The sequence below is a fragment of the Eutrigla gurnardus genome (genome assembly GCF_963514095.1).
Source record: "Eutrigla gurnardus genome assembly, chromosome: 3".
Lineage (NCBI taxonomy): Eukaryota > Metazoa > Chordata > Actinopteri > Perciformes > Triglidae > Eutrigla > Eutrigla gurnardus.
This window is the reverse complement of record NC_139917.1, coordinates 17,927,528-17,950,893: the sequence shown is the minus strand read 5'-3', so window position 1 is coordinate 17,950,893 and position 23,366 is coordinate 17,927,528. Positions and strand designations below refer to the sequence as shown.

Here is a 23,366-nt window from a genome sequence, read left to right as displayed (position 1 = left end):
TACCTGTCTGTCTCTACATGTCAGCCCTGTGATAGACTGGTTACCTGTCTGTCTCTACATCTCGGCCCTGTGATAGACTGGTTACCTGTCTGTCTCTACATGTCGGCCCTGTGATAGACTGGTTACCTGTCTGTCTCTACATGTTTGGGAAAGGTTCTAAAGTGGTGACGATCCAAATAAAAAAAAACGATTTAGTCACCGAGAGGCTGAACGGGGGAAAGTTGCTCGACACGCTGGCTGTCAATCATGAACTGAATCCTTATATGAGTTTTGTAATTTATTGTTCCAGGTCTTCAACGGTACACGATACAGCGAAAAAAGTCAAAATAGTGCAATGGCTCAATAACAAAAGTGTGGGATAGTGGTCAGCAAAAAGTAGGCTTCCTCCCAACACCCCCTCTCCTTCCATTCATACCAACAAACACAATGCAGGTGAACAGCTGATAACCCTTACTTCCTACAACCCCGCACCACGTGATCATAAATTACCGTAAATGACTAACTAAAGGTTTCGCAATAACTATATGGCTGCTACAGGTTCCTTAGCAGCGACCAGTGAAAAAAATCGAAATGTGCCTTGTCTAGTTTCTTGTATTCAGTTCACTGTCGTGTCGGGACTCCCATCGGCTCTGTTTGGAGTGTTCACAAAGAAAAACAACAGTAATCATGTAACTTACACATTGCAACAAAAAAAAGCTGCAGGGCTCTCAAGTTTTTAACTGAGTTCAGCGTTAGATTTTGGCTGAGGCTGCGGAGTCGGAGTGGGGGGTGGCGAGCAATCGCTGAGCAGTTTGGGATCGGGGATGTACTGCAGTAGGGGTGAGAGAGAAATCCGACCGGCACCCGCTGCATTTACACAGATAATGTTTCATCATTCATGGCCGTAATAAACACTATTACTGCTTTGTACGTTGTGGAAGTCCCAGACCCACCGGGAAACTAATCAGCGTCCTCTCTGAGTTTATACCCGGAGGGGGATGTTCCCATTCATTGTCTATATAAGAAGATGTGCAATGCCGTCGTGGTGCGGCGAGTTTCGAGAGACGGGGCGCAGCCGCCCACAAACTCGAAAATCTTTAAAACCGACCCTTGTCCATCAAAAATAAAGACAGATTCAGCAACTGCATAGCTTATTTCTCATCTAAAATGTTTTCAGAAACACATTTCGGTGAACTATTTTCGTAAAATAAGAGAGCGTTTTTTTCAATTATCCCGGTAATTTGTCTGCGTGAGAAATAGTAAATGTGGCATGTGAGCGTGTGAACAGGTTGAAATGCCTGTGTCTCACGCCCAATGCGTGAGACTTGAGAGCCCTGAAGCTAACCGTAATTATTTCATACTACTAAAATATTATTTTAAGTTAAACTTAAAGTTTTTTTATTTTGTTTTTGTATCATTTAGTTTTGGGTGGAACTGCTCAGAGAACTACATCTCTAGTGTCACGCAATGTTCGTCACCAACACAGCCGTTAGCTTAGCTTGCTAGCTAGCTAGCTTGATAGGTAACAGCTATGTTCCATGCAAAAATGTAACGCTATCTTAGCCGATGTGTTTTATCCAGCGACACTTTTTTCAGCTGAATGAGCGAGACCCGTTGTTAGAGTGAGTGACGCTACATCTTCATCTTCTATGTAACACACCAAGTGTAATCCATGGCACAATTCATACAGGATACAAAAAAGATTAATCTCTCGCCATGACTACCATACAGAAAGGGGCGTGACTTACCCTCTGTACGGAAGTTAGCCCGCTACAACAGTCACAATGGCAACTATACACATGAAATGATCAAAACACCCACAAGTCCAAAGTCACGGTTCTGTTCAACTTTTGTTTTTTACATCTTATCAGGGAAAGTGTTTGAACAAATGTTCTCAAGCACACCCTAAAAACAACACAACCATGGAATGCTTCGTCAGTTATCCTTCTGCCTGTGTGACAAAATATTTCTATTTGAGCAAGCATTTTTTATTGATTGATGCACAAGTCATCAGGGAAGTGTTTCAATTGTTGTGTAAAAATACTCTCCGGACCCAGGTACAGTAAAAACTTATCAGCTCTCTTGTCTTGTAGAACAAAGCACTGGGTCAACTATTACCCTTAACACCATGAAGAGGAAGTTGAAGTAGACAGGAATTACGGGAATGAGCCACATTTATTCCAGTTAATAAGGTTAAGAAGCGATAGCATTATTATAAACACAACACATAAAATTGAGAGGTCATCCACCCTATTTCCCATGTTTGTTCCTTGTAGTGTGACGGAGCTGCTCCAAATTTCAGAGATTAAAAAAATCAAACCTTTTCCAAAGCCAGACAGTTAAATACAGAAACGTGGCAGAGTCTGGCACAACCTACTTATCGTGAGCCGAGAGAGCCGTGAATGAAAGCTGTGAGATGCGGGTAAAAGCTCTGGGAAAAAAATAAGTAAGTGGACCTTGATTTAATATTATTTGTTCAAAACTGCTTTTACAATGTCAGGAATACACTTGATATTCTCTCATATCCAGTCACAGCTGTAGACACAAGGTGGTTACAGATGGCTGGAACACGTTGGAATGTGCAAACAAAGACCAACAGGTCTCCATTACGTTCAACACTGACCTGAGATCGATGGTGGCACTTTAACATTTATTGACTCAGGACTTTGTTTGTGTGCTGGTACTGTTTGAATTTTAGCAACATTTCCTTTTATTTTAATGAATAAGTCTTTTCATCTCATATGAATTCATGCTTTCAATCACCCATGTATCTGTTTCATCAAGGATTGCTTTATATGATTCTAACAGACAAAGCTTCTCATGCTCTCACTTCCTGGGAAATTTTCACGTTCAAATTTTTCACCATCTCCTGCATTCGTTCACAGTCTCCCTGAAGTAAGTAGGTCTGACGGAGTTTTATCCATGTTAGCATGTTTTGTTTTATGGTTTCAAGACGTCTCTTTTGTCTTTTTCAGCAAGTTTGTGTCGTGGATGCGGTCCATGATGGGGGTGCCTGGGGGGTTGTTGTTGCTCCTTATTTTACAGATTTTTAAAGGAAGCGCTTCAGGTAAACACTCTGATATCTCTTCATTATGATTGTACTTTCCCTTTTGAATATGATAACCAACAATGCTAATTTAAAAAGATTGTTTTGTGGTGCATATTTTCTCCTTTTTATAAACAGAGAAAGTTATACCCTGAAATGTATCCTTGAGCAGATTTAAGATAAAACATTTTTTATGACTGCACCATTACATCAGTGAGATCTTCTTGCACATAATTTCACACATAAAATATAACATGATTAAATAATTTTAAGATATTAATTCAGAAAACTTCCATTCTAACCAGATTTTAGGTAATAGATGGAAATCACACACTTACCTCTGATAATATCACACTGAAATTTGTCATTTGTATTCTGTGTAATTATACTCATAGAAGCCTAAACAAAAAGTATGAAAGCATTTATGTCGATTGCATGTTTATTATCAACTTACATTTGGAAAGGCTAAAAATGATCAGCAGCATATACAAAACTGTCCTCATACTTTTTGCAGGGACACTTGTCTCTAGCTGTGATTCATGTCACGATGGAGCAATCTGCATGGAGTCACGAGAAAGAGGCGACTCGTTCACCAGCCAGGGACTCTCTTGTATCTGTAAAGATGGTTTTGCTGGCGATGGTCTCACCTGTTACGATACCAAACTCTGCAGTAACTCGTCTTGCTGCAGCCAAGGTTATCACTGGTCACCAGACAGGGGCTGTGTGGACACTGACGAGTGCTCCCTGATTCGCCCTGTACCCAACCTCAGGTTTGCCAAAACACCCCAGGGTCCTTTGAATGCCTGGCGCCGTCCTCCAGGACCAGATCGGGCCCCTCTTCTCAAATTGTCCAGTACAACTGTGGACACACCAATTGTCCTTTAGGCATGGACTGCATTCGTAATAATGGGTCAATGCACTGTGCTGACCCTTGTGAGCACTACACTGTCCTGAATGATGAGTGGCGTGCAACGAATAACACATCAAATCAGACCCACTGTGACCAGTCTATCAACTGGCAGGGCTGGTATCGCCTATTTCTGGGGCAAACCAGTGCTCGTATTCCAGAGAGGTGTATAGACGCATACAAGTGTGGAACCGCTGCCACTATGTGGATAACAGAACCTCATCCCACACACTCAGACGATATTGTAAATCGCATAGTGTGTAATGCTTTCGCCGGCAGCTGCTGCTATTTTAGGTCACACACAATCCATGTCAAGCTCTGCTATGGAAACTACTATGTCTACAAACTTGTGAAGCCATCCACATGCAACCTTGCATACTGTGCAGGTATTGTTGGATTTAAAACATCTCCATACTGTGACAACACTTTTCTCATCTACACTAGTAAAGACTAGTAAAGAGACTATAACTATCCTCCTCTTCTTAAATTGAATGTCCATTTATGAAAAAACAATCATCTCACTGTTGTAATGTATTTATTGCAAACAGAGGTGAACGGAACAGGCCCTGCAGTCTTACCAACCACACCTGCTCCAACACCTCAGTACTCCACCACTCAAGAGCCGACTTACATCACTGCCACAGCAGCAGCAGGCAACAGCACAGCAGCTGAGGGTCAGTTCCGGCTAGACAGTGGAGGCATCAGCTTCTGCTCTGGCCGAGTGGAGGTCTACCATGGTGGAGTGTGGGGGACGGTGTGTGACGACAGCTGGGACCTGGTTGATGCTCAGGTGGTGTGCAGACAGCTGGGCTGTGGCAGGGTCCGGTTAGCACCACGTGATGCAAGCTTCGGACAGGGCACAGGGCCCATCTTGTTGGATGATGTCATGTGCACAGGCAACGAATCAAAACTCAGCGAGTGCAGCCACAGAGGGTTTGGATCTCACAACTGTGGTCACCATGAGGACGCTGGCGTCGTCTGTGAAGGTAGATACACTTTTTTACAACTAAAGACATAACCTGTCACTGTCCAACATGTTGTCTATGGTGTTACATTTAGCTGAGATGATTTTTGTAACCACCTGCTGGAGAAATATGAAATTAAGTGTTTTACTCTTCATTATCTGCAGGCTCTTAGCTTTTGTCATTTTAAACAGAAATGTATTTTTTTTTAAAGATATCATCGTCTTCATGACATCCAGCTTTAATGTGTGTCTCTTATCTATTAGCTGGTTCACCAGTGAGGTTGGTCAACTCTGGCAATCGCTGACATTTGCAAAATATTCCAACTTCATGGACCCTGTATATAAGAAAATGGGGCTTTTCCTCATGAATGCTGATGGAAGCTCAGGCTCTAGTTATCTTGTGAGTTCACAGAGACTTTTCTTTCAGTTCAACCAGAACTCAACAGCACAGTCTTACCAACCACACATGCTCCAACACCTCAGTACTCCACCACTCAGGAGCCGACTAGCATCACTGCCACAGCAGGCAACAGCACAGCAGCTGAGGATCAGGTCCGTCTAGCCAATGGAATAAACAGCTCCTGCTCTGGCCGAGTGGAGGTCTACCATGATGGAGTGTGGGGGACGGTGTGTGACAATGGTTGGGACCTGCAGGACGCCAACGTGTTGTGTCGTCAGCTGGACTGTGGCACCGCTCGTTCAGCACCGACAAATGCAGCTTTCGGACGGGGCAGTGGACCCATCTGGCTGGACGATGTCAGTTGTTTTGGAAATGAATCATCCATAATGCACTGCAGATACCCAGCGTTTGGGGTCCATAACTGTGGTCACAATGAAGATGCCAGCGCCATCTGTGAAGGTGAAAGTTGACACATATTAAAAGTACACTCCAATTGTCATTACTCATTTTTAACTACAAGACTTTCTTTAGGGACATGGCAGCTCAGGCTCAAGTTATCTTGTGAGTTCACAGTCTTTTCTTTCAGTTCAACCAGAACTCAACAGCACAGTTTTACCAACCACACCTCCAACACCTCAGTACTCCACCATTCAGGAGCCGACTAACATCACTGCCACAGCAGCAGCAGGCAACAGCACAGCAGCTGAGGGTCAGGTCCGGCTAGCCAATGGAGGCATCAGCTTCTGCTCTGGCCGAGTGGAGGTCTACCATGATGGAGTGTGGGGGACGGTGTGTGACGACGACTGGGACCTGGTTGATGCTCAGGTGGTGTGCAGACAGCTGGGCTGTGGCAGGGTCCTGTCAGCACCACTAGCTGCAAGCTTCGGACAGGGCACAGGGCCCATCTTGTTGGATGATGTCATGTGCACAGGCAACGAATCAAAAATCAGCGAGTGCAGCCACCGAGGGTTTGGATCTCACAACTGTGGTCACCATGAGGACGCTGGTGTCGTCTGTGAAGGTACATACACATTCTTACAGCTAAAGACAACCTGTCACTGTACAACATGTTGTCTATGGTGTTACATTTAGCTGAGATGATTTTTGTAACCACCTGCTGGAGAAATATGAAATTAAGTGTTTTACTCTTCATTATCTGCAGGCTCTTAGCCTTTGTCATTTTAAACAGAAATGTATTTTTTTTTAAAGATATCATCATCTTCATGACATCCAGCTTTAATTTGTGTCTCTTATCCACATTATGTTGCATGTTTTTCTATTAGCTGGTTCACCAGTGAGGTTGGTCAACTCTGGCAACCGTGACATTTGCAAAATATTCCAACTTCATGGGCGACCCTGTATATAAGAAAATGGGGCTTTTCCTCATGAATGCTGAAGCTCAGGCTCTAGTTATCTTGTGAGTTCACAGAGACTTTTCTTTCAGTTCAACCAGAACTTAACAGCACAGCAGCTGAGGATCAGGTCCGTCTAGCCAATGGAATAAAAAGCTCCTGCTCTGGCCGAGTGGAGGTCTACCATGGTGCAGTGTGGGGGACGGTGTGTGACGATGGCTGGGAGCTGCAGGACGCCAACGTGTTGTGTCGTCAGCTGGGCTGTGGCACCGCTCGTTCAGCACCGACAAATGCAGCTTTCGGACGGGGCAGTGGACCCATCTGGCTGGACGATGTCAGTTGTTTTGGAAATGAATCATCCATAATGCACTGCAGATACCCAGCGTTTGGGGTCCATAACTGTGGTCACAGTGAAGATGCCAGCGCCATCTGTGAAGGTGAAAGTTGACACATATTAAAAGTACACTCCAATTGTCATTACTCATTTTTAACTACAAGACTTTCTTTAGGGACATGGAAGCTCAGGCTCTAGTTATCTTGTGAGTTCACAGTCTTTTCTTTCAGTTCAACCAGAACTCAACAGCGCAGTCTTACCAACCACACATGCTCCAACACCTCAGTACTCCACCACTCAGGAGCCGACTAACATCACTGCCACAGCAGCAGCAGGCAACAGCACAGCAGCTGAGGGTCAGTTCCGGCTAGCCAATGGAGGACACACTTCCTGCTCTGGCCGAGTGGAGGTCTACCATGGGGGACTGTGGGGGACGGTGTGTGACGACGACTGGGACCTGGTTGATGCTCAGGTGGTGTGCAGACAGCTGGGCTGTGGCAGGGTCCGGTCAGCACCACATGCCGCAACCTTTGGAGAGGGCACAGGGCCCATCTTGTTGGATGATGTCATGTGCACAGGCAACGAATCAAAACTCAGCGAGTGCAGCCACAGAGGGTTTGGATCTCACAACTGTGGTCACAATGAGGACGCTGGCGTCATCTGCGAAGGTAGATACACATTTTTACAGCTAAAGACATAACCTGTCACTGTCCAACATGTTGTCTATGGTGTTACATTTAGCTGAGATGATTTTTGTAACCACCTGCTGGAGAAATATGAAATTAAGTGTTTTACTCTTCATTATCTGCAGGCTCTTAGGTTTTGTCCTTTTAAAAAGAAATGTATTTTTTAAAAGATATCATCATCTTCATGACATCCAGCTTTAATTTGTGTCTCTTATCCACATTATGTTGCATGTTTTTCTCTTAGCTGGTTCACCAGTGAGGTTGGTCAACTCTGGCAACCGCTGACATTTGCAAAATATTCCAACTTCATGGACCCTGTATATAAGAAAATGGGGCTTTTCCTCATGAATGCTGATGGAAGCTCAGGCTCTAGTTATCTTGTGAGTTCACAAAGACTTTTCTTTCAGTTCAACCAGAACTCAACAGCGCAGTCTTACCAACCACACCTGCTCCAACACCTCAGTACTCCACCACTCAGGAGCCGACTAACATCACTGCCACAGCAGCAGCAGGCAACAGCACAGCAGCTGAGGGTCAGTTCCGGCTAGCCAATGGAGGCATCAGCTTCTGCTCTGGCCGAGTGGAGGTCTACCATGATGGAGTGTGGGGGACGGTGTGTGACGACGACTGGGACCTGGTTGATGCTCAGGTGGTGTGCAGACAGCTGGGCTGTGGCAGGGTCTGGTCAGCACCACGTGATGCAGCTTTCGGACAGGGCACAGGGCCCATCTTGTTGGATGATGTCATGTGCACAGGCAACGAATCCAAAAATCAGCGAGTGCAGCCACCGAGGGTTTGGATCTCACAACTGTGGTCACCATGAGGACGCTGGTGTCGTCTGTGAAGGTACATACACATTTTTACAGCTAAAGACAACCTGTCACTGTCCAACATGTTGTCTATGGTGTTACATTTAGCTGAGATGATTTTTGTAACCACCTGCTGGAGAAATATGAAATTAAGTGTTTTACTCTTCATTATCTGCAGGCTCTTAGCTTTTGTCATTTTAAACAGAAATGTATTTTTTTTAAAGATATCATCGTCTTCATGACATCCAGCTTTAATTTGTGTCTCTTATCCACATTATGTTGCATGTTTTTCTATTAGCTGGTTCACCAGTGAGGTTGGTCAACTCTGGCAACCGCTGACATTTGCAAAATATTCCAACTTCATGGGCGACCCTGTATATAAGAAAATGGGGCTTTTCCTCATGAATGCTGAAGCTCAGGCTCTAGTTATCTTGTGAGTTCACAGAGACTTTTCTTTCAGTTCAACCAGAACTCAACAGCACAGTCTTACCAACCACACCTGCTCCAACACCTCAGTACTCCACCACTCAGGAGCCGACTAGCATCACTGCCACAGCAGGCAACAGCACAGCAGCTGAGGATCAGGTCCGTCTAGCCAATGGAATAAACAGCTCCTGCTCTGGCCGAGTGGAGGTCTACCATGGTGGAGTGTGGGGGACGGTGTGTGACGATGGCTGGGACCTACAGGACGCCAACGTGTTGTGTCGTCAGCTGGACTGTGGCACCGCTCGTTCAGCACCGACAAATGCAGCTTTCGGACGGGGCAGTGGACCCATCTGGCTGGACAATGTCAGTTGTTTTGGAAATGAATCATCCATAATGCACTGCAGATACCCAGCGTTTGGGGTCCATAACTGTGGTCACAATGAAGATGCCAGCGCCATCTGTGAAGGTGAAAGTTGACACATTAAAAGTACACTCCAATTGTCATTACTCATTTTTAACTACAAGACTTTCTTTAGGGACATGGCAGCTCAGGCTCAAGTTATCTTGTGAGTTCACAGAGACTTTTCTTTCAGTTCAACCAGAACTCAACAGCACAGCAGCTGAGGGTCAGTTCCGGCTAGCCAATGGAGGCATCAGCTTCTGCTCTGGCCGAGTGGAGGTCTACCATGATGGAGTGTGGGGGACGGTGTGTGGCGATGACTGGGACCTGGTTGATGCTCAGGTGGTGTGCAGACAGCTGGGCTGTGGCAGGGTCTGGTCAGCACCACGTGATGCAGCTTTCGGACAGGGCACAGGGCCCATCTTGTTGGATGATGTCATGTGCACAGGCAACGAATCAAAAATCAGCGAGTGCAGCCACCGAGGGTTTGGATCTCACAACTGTGGTCACCATGAGGACGCTGGCGTCATCTGTGAAGGTACATACACATTTTTACAGCTAAAGACAACCAGTCACTGTCCAACATGTTGTCTATGGTGTTACATTTAGCTGAGATGATTTTTGTAACCACCTGCTGGAGAAATATGAAATTAAGTGTTTTACTCTTCATTATCTGCAGGCTCTTAGGTTTGGTCATTTTAAACAGAGATGTATTTTTTCAAAGATATCATCGTCTTCATGACATCCATCTTTAATTTGTGTCTCTTATCCACATTATGTTGCATGTTTTTCTCTTAGCTGGTTCACCAGTGAGGTTGGTCAACTCTGGCAACCGCTGACATTTGCAAAATATTCCAACTTCATGGGCGACCCTGTATATAAGAAAATGGGGCTTTTCCTCATGAATGCTGATGGAAGCTCAGGCTCTAGTTATCTTGTGAGTTCACAAAGACTTTTCTTTCAGGTCAACCAGAACTCAACAGCACAGCAGCTGAGGATCAGGTCCGTCTAGCCAATGGAGGAAACAGCTCCTGCTCTGACCTAGTGGTGCTCTACTATGATGGACTGTGGGTGACGGTGTGTGACAACGACTGGGACCTGCAGGACGCCAATGTGTCTTTTCTTTCAGTTCAACCAGAACTCAACAGCACAGCAGCTGAGGGTCAGGTCCGGCTAGCCAATGGAATAAACAACTCCTGCTCTGGCCGAGTGGAGGTCTACCATGATGGAGTGTGGGGGACGGTGTGTGATGACGACTGGGACCTGGTTGATGCTCAGGTGGTGTGCAGACAGCTGGGCTGTGGCAGGGTCCTGTCAGCACATGATGCATACTTCGGACAGGGCACAGGCCCCATCTTGTTGGATGATGTCATGTGCACAGGCAACGAATCAAATCTCAGTGAGTGCAGCCACAGAGGGTTTGGATCTCACAACTGTGGTCACCTTGAGGACGCTGGTGTCATCTGTGAAGGTACATACACATTTTACAGCTAAAGGCACCCAGCATTTTGGCCCATTACTGTGGTCATGTTGAAGATGCCAGTGTTGTTTGTGAATCTAGGTGTCATTTTATATTTTGAAATGCTTTGACATAGCTTATTTCCAGTCTTATCTCATTTTTCTCACACTTTTAGTTGGTGAACTTCCTCTTCCTCTAGTCGCACGCCCTCCTCAGCCTACTCAGCTTATCTGTGGCCGTGATAAACTCCACCTGGGGCTGAATCTGGCTGGCTTTACAGCCTCTGGTTTGAACCCCTTCTCTGGCAACATGGCAGTCCCCAACTGCTCCTGGGTCAGAGTGCGTGATGATGTCGTGTGGTATGAAATGGAGGCCATTGCAGGTGCCTGTGGAAACACATTGAGGGTAAAGACTTTTTTGAATGTAATCCGAATCAGGTCCTCCACCTGAGGGACATTTTCTCTAACCATTTGACCATGCTGCTGCTGGCAGATAGCACATCCTCTCACACTATAATAATCATCCATTCTCTGTGTTGCAGACCAATGGCACACATGCTATCTACTCGAATAGTTTATTTATCTACCCAATAAACAACGCATCCTTCATCCTTCCTGTGAATCTTCCCTTCTCCTGCTCGTATCCCCTGACCACAGACACCAGCCTGAATGTGGCTGTCAGACCATTCCTGGCGTAAGTGGCCTTTTATTGTTGTAAAATAAAGACGTGCCTCTGAGTATAATTATGTGATTATGGCCTTTTTCAAATGATTCTGATGACGTCCCATCACAAAATGACCATAAAACTGGTTAAAAGGGGTCTTGTCTTTGTATTGCTTTTAACTGTTTATCTTAGTGTGAGCATACATTGCTGTCTGTAACAGTGTCTTTTTTTTATCTGTGCACTACCACTGTGTGGCGTCAACACCACAACAATTATCACACACAGACAAGCTAATTAAAAGACAAATCACAGATTTTATGCAAAAGAAATCTCATTGAGTAAAACTTAACTTCAGAGGAATGACTATCTCTCACTTATGTTTTTGTTTTGACGTAACGGTTCTGTGGTAATTGGCATCCGATGGTTCAGGGCTAATGGCAGCAGCATGAAGGTAAAGGATGTCTCCAATGGTGAATTGTAGGATTTTTTTCTTTTTTGCGGTTGTTGCTTCGTCCACTGGCTATGGTTTAAAGAACACAGCACAAGAACACCGGAAACATCAGGCACCGCAAGGATATACCTATAACTATCCACCTGATATCAGTATTTTTTTCTCGACAGGCTGGAAGGGGGCATTTCAAGCTCTGGTACCAAAGCCAGGGCCTCCATGTCTCTATTCATCAACTCCAACTACATAGAGACTCACCCAGCAGGTCTGGTCATCCTGCCAGTGGGCTCACCGTTGTACGTAGGCGTCTCTGTGGAGGAGAGAGATCCCAGCTTTGCAGTTGTACTGGAGGACTGTTACGCCACTCACTCGTCAAACCCTGATGATTCCACGCAATACCCTCTCATCCAAAACAAGAAAGTATCCCTCTTGATGAGGAAAAGTTTAATGTAAAGTGATGTGTAATGGTCCTGATGACCCGCTCCCTCCTCTCTCCCAGGTGTCCCACTGACCGCCGACAGGTGTCGGTGGTTGAGAGCGGCTCATCCCTCCGGGCCAGATTCTCTGCCCTCTTCTTCCTGCTCCAGAATGAATACAGAGACGTTTACCTTCACTGCCGCCTCAGCCTGTGTGACCGGAGGGGCTCTTCTTGTGTTCCGGTAAGTCACACATTTCAATTCATCAATAATATTAATCCATAATCAATGCTGCTCAAACAGTGGCTTTTTAAATTGAATTGTTTTCCTTCTCTCTCCCACCATGTAGCCTTGCACAAGGAGGACCTATCGCTCTGTTTCCAACACTCATCCTCTGGATACCCTCACTATTGGACCAATTATTTGTGAGTATGAGTTTAGGTTGTGTGATGTCTCAACATGATTAACTATATGGAATCAATAACCATGATTTTTCTCTCTTTCTTATTTATCTTCAGGGAACAAGTCACCTGAGTGAGCTGTTAACATACAGCAACAAAACAAACACATTCCATATTGTGATATTATTTTTGAGATATTTTTTATTCCTAAAACATAAATGATTTCTTTTTTAATCTGGTGTAACATTGCATAGTAAATCCTACCACACTCCACTGCCTTTGTGGCTGTGGAGTTGATGAAAGTGAAGGGACCAATACTTCTTTGTTTATTACCAGTACAACCCTGATGTGAATAAATGTGGGCTATATGACTTTATGTATGCTTATGCTTCTACGATTTTTTTTTGCATTTGTTTATGGCACATTTTCTCATTGTTACTTAGACTAAGAATATGTTTAAACAAAAGCATGGCTTATTGTCTGACACAATCTTTCAATAAAATATTTTGTTTGTATTACAGTATCTTTGTGTTTCTATATTTGGGTATAAAACATTATAAAAACAAAAGGCATCAGTCCCATATAAGGTATTCTTATTCGTGTTTACAGTTTTTTATGAACGCTAAAAACTCTTAACGCACCATCACACCTACAACACACAATTTGCAAAACAATGAATTTCATGCTCAAAATCATACGTTATACACTAAACTCCAACACTAATTTTGAAAATACAATAATACACTGTCTACCAAACACTAACACATGTTCTCTTCCAACAGGAACATTTAGTCAATCATAGCACAATGTCATAAAAAAACACTAACATCAGATGTGATTACAGAAACAGCATTATTATTACTATGTGTCAGGCCTGTCCTTATACAAGAGACAGTATATTGTAGCGATCATAGATTGTGTTTTGCACTGCGGTTTCTTTTGAAGCCTCTCTACATTTTTGTTTTGTTGGGTTTAGTAAATGCATGTATTTTGTTTACAAAAAATTAATGACCCATCTCAGAGTAGCTTTATAGAACATACGGCTTATGAAAAAACAAAAAAAAACAGAGACAGAATTGCTGCAGCAAAGGCTTATTTGCAACAGGACATTACTGCAAGATAACATGGTACTCATCTTCCTCTCCCTTGTCATGGTACTCGTCTTCCTCTCCCTTGCCCTGGTACTTCTCTTCCTCTCCCTTGTCCTGGTACTTCTCTTCCTCTCCCTTGTCCTGGTACTTCTCTTCCTCTCCCTTGTCCTGGTACTAGTCTTCCTCTCCCTTGCCCTGGTACTTGTCTTCCTCTCCCTTGTCCTGGTACTTGTCTTCCTCTCCCTTGCCCTGGTACTTGTCTTCCTCTCCCTTGTCCTGGTACTTGTCTTCCTCTCCCTTGCCCTGGTACATGCTTCCACTTCCTTGTCCTGTTACTCGTCTTCCTCTCCCTTGTCCTGGTACTCGTCTTCCTCTCCCTTTTCCTGGTACTCTTATTGCTCTTCCTTGTCCTGGTACTCCTATTGCTCTTCCTTGTCCTGGTACTTGTCTTCCTCTCCCTTGTCCTGGTACTCTTCTTGCTCTTCCTTGTCCTGGTACTCGTCTTCCTCTCCCTTGTCCTGGTACATGCTTCCACTTCCTTGTCCTGGTACTCGTCTTCCACTTCTGTGTCCTGGTACGTGCTTCCACTTCCTTGTCCTGGTACTCGTCTTCCACTTCTTTGTCCTGGTACGTGCTTCCACTTCCTTGTCCTGGTACTCGTCTTCCACTTCTTTGTCCTGGTACATGCTTCCACTTCCTTGTCCTGGTACAAGTCTTCCTCTCCCTTGTCCTGGTACGAGTCTTCCTCTCCCTTGTCCTGGTACATGCTTCCGCTTCCTTGTCCTGGTGCATGCTTCCACTTCCTTGTCCTGGTACAAGTCTTCATCTCCCTTGTCCATGCTTACATACTTCCTTTTATCAAACCAAGAGAATATAAGTTCAAATTGTGCTTCCTTCCACAGTCTAAAGACATGCAGGATGGGGATCGGTTTATCGATGACTCTAAATGTCCCGTAGGTGTGAATGTGAGGGTGACTGGTTGTCTGTCTCTACATGTCAGCCCTGTGATAGACTGGTTACCTGTCTGTCTCTACATGTCGGCCCTGTGACGGACTGGTTACCTGTCTGTCTCTACATGTTGGCCCTGTGACGGACTGGTTACCTGTCTGTCTCTACATGTCAGCCCTGTGATAGACTGGTAACCTGTCTGTTTCTACTTGACAGCCCTGTGATAGACTGGTTACCTGTCTGTCTCTACATGTCAGCCCTGTGATAGACTGGTTACCTGTCTATCTCTACATGTCTCCCTGTGATAGACTGGTTACCTGTCTGTCTCTACATGTCGGCCCCTGTGATAGACTGGTTACCTGTCTGTCTCTACTTGACAGCCCTGTGATAGACTGGTTACCTGTCTGTCTCTACATGTCTCCCTGTGATAGACTGGTTACCTGTCTGTCTCTACATGTCGGCCCTGTGTGAATTATCACACCAGTGAATTCAAATGGCCAAACTAATTATCTGCAGCTAGCTAGCCAAGGACACGCCTGTTTATTCTACCTCAGGCTTTATCATTCATCTTACTTTATCATTCATCTTTGTGCTGTTTGGTACAAGAGTTGCTGATTTATTAACTCAGTCAAATCATTCTCCTGTTGAGGGTTCAAGTTATTTTGTGGGCAATCCTATCATCTTTTTACGAGCACTTTCATCGCTCCCTCGGCAGCGTGGACTGTCGTGTTAGCATGCTTAGCGCGAATGCTAACACTAGCTGAACAAGACTCCACCAATGGCTCCCACTGCAGAGTTCACGGACCTAAAGACTGAACTCCACTCCATAGAACGCCTCATTGATGAGCTCCTCCAGCGGCAGTCCATGCTGTGTTCCCGGCTGGCAACGCTCGAGGCTCCGGACACCCTGCGGTCCTCCAACCCGGCAGCGGCGGCGGCAGCCATACGGCGTTCTCCTGCGATGCCTGCTGAAGCGTCCTCCTCTCCGCCGCAAACTGCGGTCGAGTGCCCCGCTACCTCATCCAGACCACCTGTTGCCACCACACAATCCGTGTCCAAGGTAGTCACCGGCCACGCCCCCTTGTGCTCCCCTGATTCATCAAGGTCTCCCAAGCTTCTTAACCCAAAACTAGCTGTTTACAATGACAACCTGGGAACAGAAAAACCAGAACTCTTAATAATTGGTGACTCAATCATTAGATTTGTCCAACTTCCTGGTGCTATCACCTACTGTCTCTCAGGTGGCAAGACAGCTGATTTTATTGAGCTTATCCCTGTGCTTCTCGACCTCCATCCTTCCATCAACACTGTGATAGCTCACACTGGCACAAACGATGTCATGTCTCGGCAATCATCAAAACTACATGCTGAGCTAGAGTCCCTGTCCTTCACAATTGAGAGCCTGGGGAGGCGGTGTGTCCTGTCTGGGCCCACTCCCACCCTGCATGGCAGCACGGAACGCTTCAGCCGTCTCTTCAACCTGCACCTGTGGATGCAGAATTTCTCTTCTGCAACTGGCCTGGGGTTTATCAGGCACTTTGACTCTTTCTGGTCCAGGCATGATTTATTTAAATCTGATGGGCTGCATCCTAACAGGAAGGGATCAAGGAGGCTGATCAAAAATTATATTTATTTTGTTGCCTTCTGCTCTAATTGACATCCTTCCCAGCAGGTCCCCATCCAGCTCTCTTGCCCAGCCTCATTTTGCTCCGCTCTGGACCATGCGGGCCCTGCTGGTGCTAGTATTAGTGCTTGTTCCAGCTCTACTGCCAGCTCCAGTTTTAACTCTGCAAACAGCTTCTTTATCCCTGTTAGAATTTCTGAGAGGCAGTGTGTTAGTTCTAAAGTACGCTCTCCCCACAGGTCCAGCCTTGTTGCAGTTAATATTACCTCTCCAACCTCCGTCACAAACTCAGCCTACTTCTGCTTACTTAATGTCAGATCTCTCTCCAACAAGTCTTTTATCTGTCAGGATTTTATTTCTACACACAATACTGATTTCTTTCTCATTACTGAGTCATGGCTAAATCCTGATGACTGTGCCCCCCTCATTGAATCTTCTCCTCCTGACTACTCATTTTTCAGACTGTCCTCCTCGAGAAAACGACCACATAGGTCGTGTGTCAAGCACCGAATTACGACCATATGTTACGTTTCAAAATAGCGCGCCCTCTAGCGGTCAAGTAAATATCGACACTCCGGTGTCTCAGACGATCGCCCCCCGTCAATCATCGGCAGAGACCCCCCCCACACGTCGACCTAAACCTACCCCCCCCCCCCCCCCCCCGCGCGTGCGCGGACGATCGCCCCCCGTCAATCATCGGCAGAGACCCCCCCCACACGTCGACCTAAACCTACCTACCCCCCCCACCCCCCGCGCGTGCGCGGACGATTGCCCCTCGTCAATCATCGGCAGAGACCCCCTCCACACGTCGACCTAACCCTAACCTTAACCACTACTATCGTTGCTGAAGAATCTCCGCAATACGCTCCCAGAGGTCGTATATTTGAGGACGTGACACATGACCTATTTGGTCGTATGAGTTGGAGGGCTTGTTGTCATTTTTCCACCAGCCTAGAGTGACAGGCAGAGGAGGGGGGCTCGCTGTTATCCACAGAAGTGCATTCAACTGCTCCCCCATCTCGCTGGGCGCCTTCTCCAGCTTTGAGTGTCTCAGTTTCTTTTTAAAAAATGAACTCCCAATTTTATGTGTCTTAATCTACAGGCCCCCCAAATCCACTGCTGGTTTTTTACAGGAATTTTCGGATCTGTTATCTCTCATTATGTCACAACACGGCAGAGTTCTGATTTTAGGGGATTTTAATATCCACGTCTGCTGTCCATCTGCCTCCTCGTTCACCTCTGATTTTATTACTCTTATAAACTCTTTTAGTTTGACTCAATCTGTAAAGCAACCAAGCCATGTTAAAGGTCACACCCTGGATCTTGTCCTCTCCCACGGGTTCTGTCTGGATGGTGTTTCTCTGACTGACTTTGTGGCCTCTGATCACAATGCAGTTCTTTTCCAGATCCCCCACCTCTCTCCAGTCCCTAAACCCACCTCATATATCTGCTCTCGTCCTCTTAGCTCACTCTCTGCTCCAACCTTCTGCCATGCCTTTACTTCAATGCGTGGCAACCATCTACAACCCCCTCTCTCTGTAGATAAACTGGTCAGTGATTTCAACAACTCCTGCACTACTATTATAGATTCCATTGCACCCGTAAGAAATAAAAAGAAGACTACCTCTTCATGCCCATGGTTGAGTGAAGATCTCAAGCGTTTAAAGAGACAGTGCAGGAAGGCAGAGCGGAAATGGAAACAGGACAAGCACAGTGGCTCCCTCATCTCCCTCAAAGGTCTCATGTCCTCATATCAGCGTGCTGTCAAAGTGGCTAGGAACTCGTATTTTGCAAATTTGTTTGCCAGTCAGGGCCATAATCCCAGGGTACTTTTTAAAACCATTCACTCTGTGACCCAACCTGCACCCAGCCAGTTTCCTGATCCCTCCCCAGAGAAATGTGAGGAATTTCTTCATCATTTTGTAAATAAGGTTGTACAGATCCGACAGCAGTTTGACACCACTCTTAGAGAAACTGACACAATCTCTTACCTCCACTCTCCTTTAACCAATTTTAATGAAATCTCCTTGTCCTCTCTGGAGCGCATAGTTACTGCATCGAGATCTTCCACCTGCCTCTCAGACTGTTTGCCCACCTGGTTTTTAAAATATGTGTTTCAGACGGTTGGTCCCGATGTCTTAGCCATTGTTAACCTATCTCTGTCAACTTGCATTTTTTCATCCTGTTTTAAACATGCCCTGGTCTATCCACTTTTAAAAAGGCCCACTTTGGATGCCTCAGTTTTAAACAATTTTAGACCGATCTCCAAGTTGCCATTTTTATCAAAGGTTTTAGAAAAAGTTGTCTCTACACAGCTGCTCGCCTTTTTAGATAATAATGACTTGTTTGAAAAGTTCCAATCAGGCTTTCGCTCACGGCACAGTACTGAAACTGCTCTTATTAAGGTCACAAATGACCTGTTGCTTGCGGCTGATTCAGGGCTCTGTTCAGTCTTAATTTTACTTGACCTCAGCTCTGCCTTTGATACGGTGGACCATGTTATTTTAATAAACCGTCTGGAACATTTTATCGGCATCAGTGGTGTGGCGCTTGACTGGTTCAAGTCTTATTTATCAAACAGGTCCTTCTCTGTGACTCTTGGTGATGTCTGTTCCTCGCATGCTCCCCTGTTTTGTGGGGTCCCCCAGGGGTCAATTCTGGGGCCCTTGTTTTTTTCTATTTACATGCTACCCCTGGGGAGAATCATTCAAAGGCACAACATAAACTTTCATTTATATGCGGATGACACCCAGTTATATGTTCCACTAAAACCTGGCTCTTCAGATGTTTCCCACATTCTCTCATGCCTAACAGACGTAAAGACATGGATGTCAAACAACTTTCTCCAGCTAAATGAATCAAAAACTGAAGTAATCCTTTTCACTCCATCCAGCTCTAGCACCTCCATTCCCGACAGTCTCCCCTCTACTCTCTGTATCCAGAATGAGGCTTGCAACCTTGGTGTCATTTTTGACTCACAGCTATCATTTGACTCACAAGTAACCAAGGTAGTACAATCCTGTTTCGGGCAGCTAAGACAGCTAATGAGGATCCGCTCCTTCCTCTGTCCCGCTGACCTGGAGAAGGTTGTCCATGCTTTTATATCATCTAGACTTGATTACTGCAACGCTCTGTATGCTGGGATCAGTAAAGGAAACATCCGTAGACTGCAACTTATTCAGAATGCAGCTGCCAGGCTTTTAACAGGTAGTAAGAGAAGTGACCACATAACTCCAACCCTTGCCACTCTCCATTGGCTGCCTGTGAGTTTTAGAATTGATTTTAAGATTTTACTAATTGTTTTTAAAGCCCTGAATGGTGAGGCCCCTGCCTACATCCGTGATTTGCTTTTACCATACGAGCCTGACGGCTGCCTGAGATCCGCCGGTGCTGCCCTGCTTACGGTTCCAAGGTCCCGTCTTGTCACCAAAGGTGACCGGGCCTTTGCTGTCCATGCTCCACAGCTGTGGAACACCCTGCCCGGCGATCTCAGGCAGGCGAGCTCAGTGGCTTCTTTTAAATCTCTTCTTAAAACTCACTTTTATCGATTAGCCATTGTTTTAATTTTGTTTTATCATTATTGTATGATTACTTTGTTGTGGGTGGGTGATTTGATCATTTTAAGTCCAATTTTATTTCTCAGGTGGTTTTATTATGTTGTTATTGTACAGCACCTTGTAACTTGTTTTTGAAAGGTGCTATATAAATAAAGTTTATTATTATTATTATTAGACTGGTTACCTGTCTGTCTCTACATGTCGGCCCTGTGATAGACTGGTTACATTTACTTTTACATTTACATTTACATTTACATTTAGGTCATTTAGCAGACGCTTTTGTCCAAAGCGACTTACAATAAGTACATTTGTCAAAAGAAGGAAACAAAGAAACCACGACGTATCATTGCCGATGCAGTAAGAGCTAAAAATAGAACAAGTGTTAGGTCCTCATCTGAGTAAAGTAGTACTTCAAGAGCAACAGTGCTACGATCTGAGTGCTATAGGTAACTATAGGATTTTTTATTTTATTTATTTTTTGCGGGGGGGGGGGGGGTCGAGGGAATGGTTACCTGTCTGTCTCTACATGTCAGCCCTGTGATAGACTGGTTACCTGTCTGTCTCTACATGTCGGCCCTGTGAAAGACTGGTTACCTGTCTGTCTCTACATGTCGGCCCTGTGATAGACTGGTTACCTGTCTGTCTCTACATGTCGGCCCTGTGATAGACTGGTTACCTGTCTGTCTCTACATGTCGGCCCTGTGATAGACTGGTTACCTGTCTTTCTCTACATGTCGGCCCTGTGATAGACTGGTTACCTGTCTGTCTCTACATGTCGGCCCTGTGATAGACTGGTTACCTGTCTGTCTCTACATGTCAGCCCTGTGATAGACTGGTTACCTGTCTGTCTCTACATGTCGGCCCTGTGATAGACTGGTTACCTGTCTGTCTCTACATGTCAGCCCTGTGATAGACTGGTTACCTGTCTGTCTCTACATGTCGGCCCTGTGATAGACTGGTTACCTGTCTGTCTCTACATGTCAGCCCTGTGATAGACTGGTTACCTGTCTGTCTCTACATGTCGGCCCTGTGATAGACTGGTTACCTGTCTGTCTCTACATGTCGGCCCTGTGATAGACTGGTTACCTGTCTGTCTCTACATGTCGGCCCTGTGATAGACTGGTTACCTGTCTGTCTCTACATGTCGGCCCTGTGATAGACTGGTTACCTGTCTGTCTCTACATGTCAGCCCTGTGATAGACTGGTTACCTGTCTGTCTCTACATGTCGGCCCTGTCATAGACTGGTTACCTGTCTGGCTCTACATGTCGGCCCTGTGATAGACTGGTTACCTGTCTGTCTCTACATGTTTGGGAAAGGTTCTAAAGTGGTGACGATCCAAACAAAAAAAAACGATTTAGTCACCGAGAGGCTGAACGGGGGAAAGTTGCTCGACACGCTGGCTGTCAATCATGAACTGAATCCTTATATGAGTTTTGTAATTTATTGTTCCAGGTCTTCAACGGTACACGATACAGCGAAAACAGTCAAAATAGTGCAATGGCTCAATAACAAAAGTGTGGGATAGTGCTCAGCAAAAAGTAGGCTTCCTCCCAACACCCCCTCTCCTTCCATTCATACCAACAAACACAATGCAGGTGAACAGCTGATAACCCTTACTTCCTACAACCCCGCACCACGTGATCATAAATTACCGTAAATGACTAACTAAAGGTTTCGCAATAACTATATGGCTCCTACAGGTTCCTTAGCAGCGACCAGTGAAAAAATCGAAATGTGCATTGTCTAGTTTCTTGTATTCAGTTCACTGTCGTGTCGGGACTCCCATCGGCTCTGTTTGGAGTGTTCACAAAGAAAAACAACAGTAATCATGTAACTTACACATTGCAACAAAAAAAAGCTGCAGGGCTCTCAAGTTTTTAACTGAGTTCAGCGTTAGATTTTGGCTGAGGCTGCGGAGTCGGAGTGGGGGGTGGCGAGCAATCGCTGAGCAGTTTGGGATCGGGGATGTACTGCAGTAGGGGTGAGAGAGAAATCCGACCGGCACCCGCTGCATTTACACAGATAATGTTTCATCATTCATGGCCGTAATAAACACTATTACTGCTTTGTACGTTGTGGAAGTCCCAGACCCACTGGGAAACTAATCAGCGTCCTCTCTGAGTTTATACCCGGAGGGGGATGTTCCCATTCATTGTCTATATAAGAAGATGTGCAATGCCGTCGTGGTGCGGCGAGTTTCGAGAGACGGGTCGCAGCCGCCCACAAACTCGAAAATCTTTAAAACCGACCGTTGTCCATCAAAAATAAAGACAGATTCAGCAACTGCATAGCTTATTTCTCATCTAAAATGTTTTCAGAAACACATTTCGGTGAACTATTTTCGTAAAATAAGAGAGCGTTTTTTTCAATTATCCCGGTAATTTGTCTGCGTGAGAAATAGTAAATGTGGCATGTGAGCGTGTGAACAGGTTGAAATGCCTGTGTCTCACGCCCAATGCGTGAGACTTGAGAGCCCTGAAGCTAACCGTAATTATTTCATACTACTAAAATATTATTTTAAGTTAAACTTAAAGTTTTTTTTATTTTGTTTTTGTATCATTTAGTTTTGGGTGGAACTGCTCAGAGAACTACATCTCTAGTGTCACGCAATGTTCGTCACCAACACAGCCGTTAGCTTAGCTTGCTAGCTAGCTAGCTTGATAGGTAACAGCTATGTTCCATGCAAAAATGTAACGCTATCTTAGCCGATGTGTTTTATCCAGCGACACTTTTTTTAGCTGAATGAGCAAGACCCGTTGTTAGAGTGAGTGACGCTACATCTTCATCTTCTATGTAACACACCAAGTGTAATCCATGGCACAATTCATACAGGATACAAAAAAGATTAATCTCTCGCCATGACTACCATACAGAAAGGGGCGTGACTTACCCTCTGTATGGAAGTTAGCCCGCTACAACAGTCACAATGGCAACTATACACATGAAATGATCACAACACCCACAAGTCCAAAGTCACGGTTCTGTTCAACTTTTGTTTTTTACACCTTATCAGGGAAAGTGTTTGAACAAATGTTCTCAAGCACACCCTAAAAACAACACAGCCATGGAATGCTTTGTCAGTTATCTTTCTGCCTATGTGACAGAATATTTCTATTTGAGCAAGCATTTTTTATTGATTGATGCACAAGTCATCAGGGAAGTGTAATTTACACAATTGTTATGTAAAAATACTCTCCGGACCCAGGTACAGTAAAAACTTATCAGCTCTCTTGTCTTGTAGAACAAAGCACTGGGTCAACTATTACCCTTAACACCATGAAGAGGAAGTTGAAGTAGACAGGAATTACAGGAATGGGCCACATTTATTCCAGTTAATAAGGTTAAGGAGCGATAGCATTATTAAAAACACAATACATAAAATTGAGAGGTCATCCACCCTATTTCCCATGTTTGTTCCCTGTAGTGTGAGGGAGCTGCTCCAAATTTCAAAGAT

At 45.1% G+C, this 23,366-nt stretch overlaps 1 protein-coding gene across 1 annotated transcript in view; it reads left to right on the top strand.

The window, feature by feature from the left end:
- The window catches only part of LOC311011545 (scavenger receptor cysteine-rich domain-containing protein DMBT1-like), a 44,174-nt gene that overhangs the window by 12,694 nt on the left and 8,114 nt on the right, over positions 1 to 23,366 (top strand). Inside the window, exons 15-18 of the mRNA XM_084006579.1 lie at positions 2,955 to 3,046; positions 4,481 to 4,918; positions 5,997 to 6,317; positions 7,330 to 7,650. Coding sequence (XP_083862705.1) covers positions 2,955 to 3,046; positions 4,481 to 4,918; positions 5,997 to 6,317; positions 7,330 to 7,650 — 1,172 coding nt within the window. The remainder of the gene's footprint in view (positions 1 to 2,954; positions 3,047 to 4,480; positions 4,919 to 5,996; positions 6,318 to 7,329; positions 7,651 to 23,366) is intronic.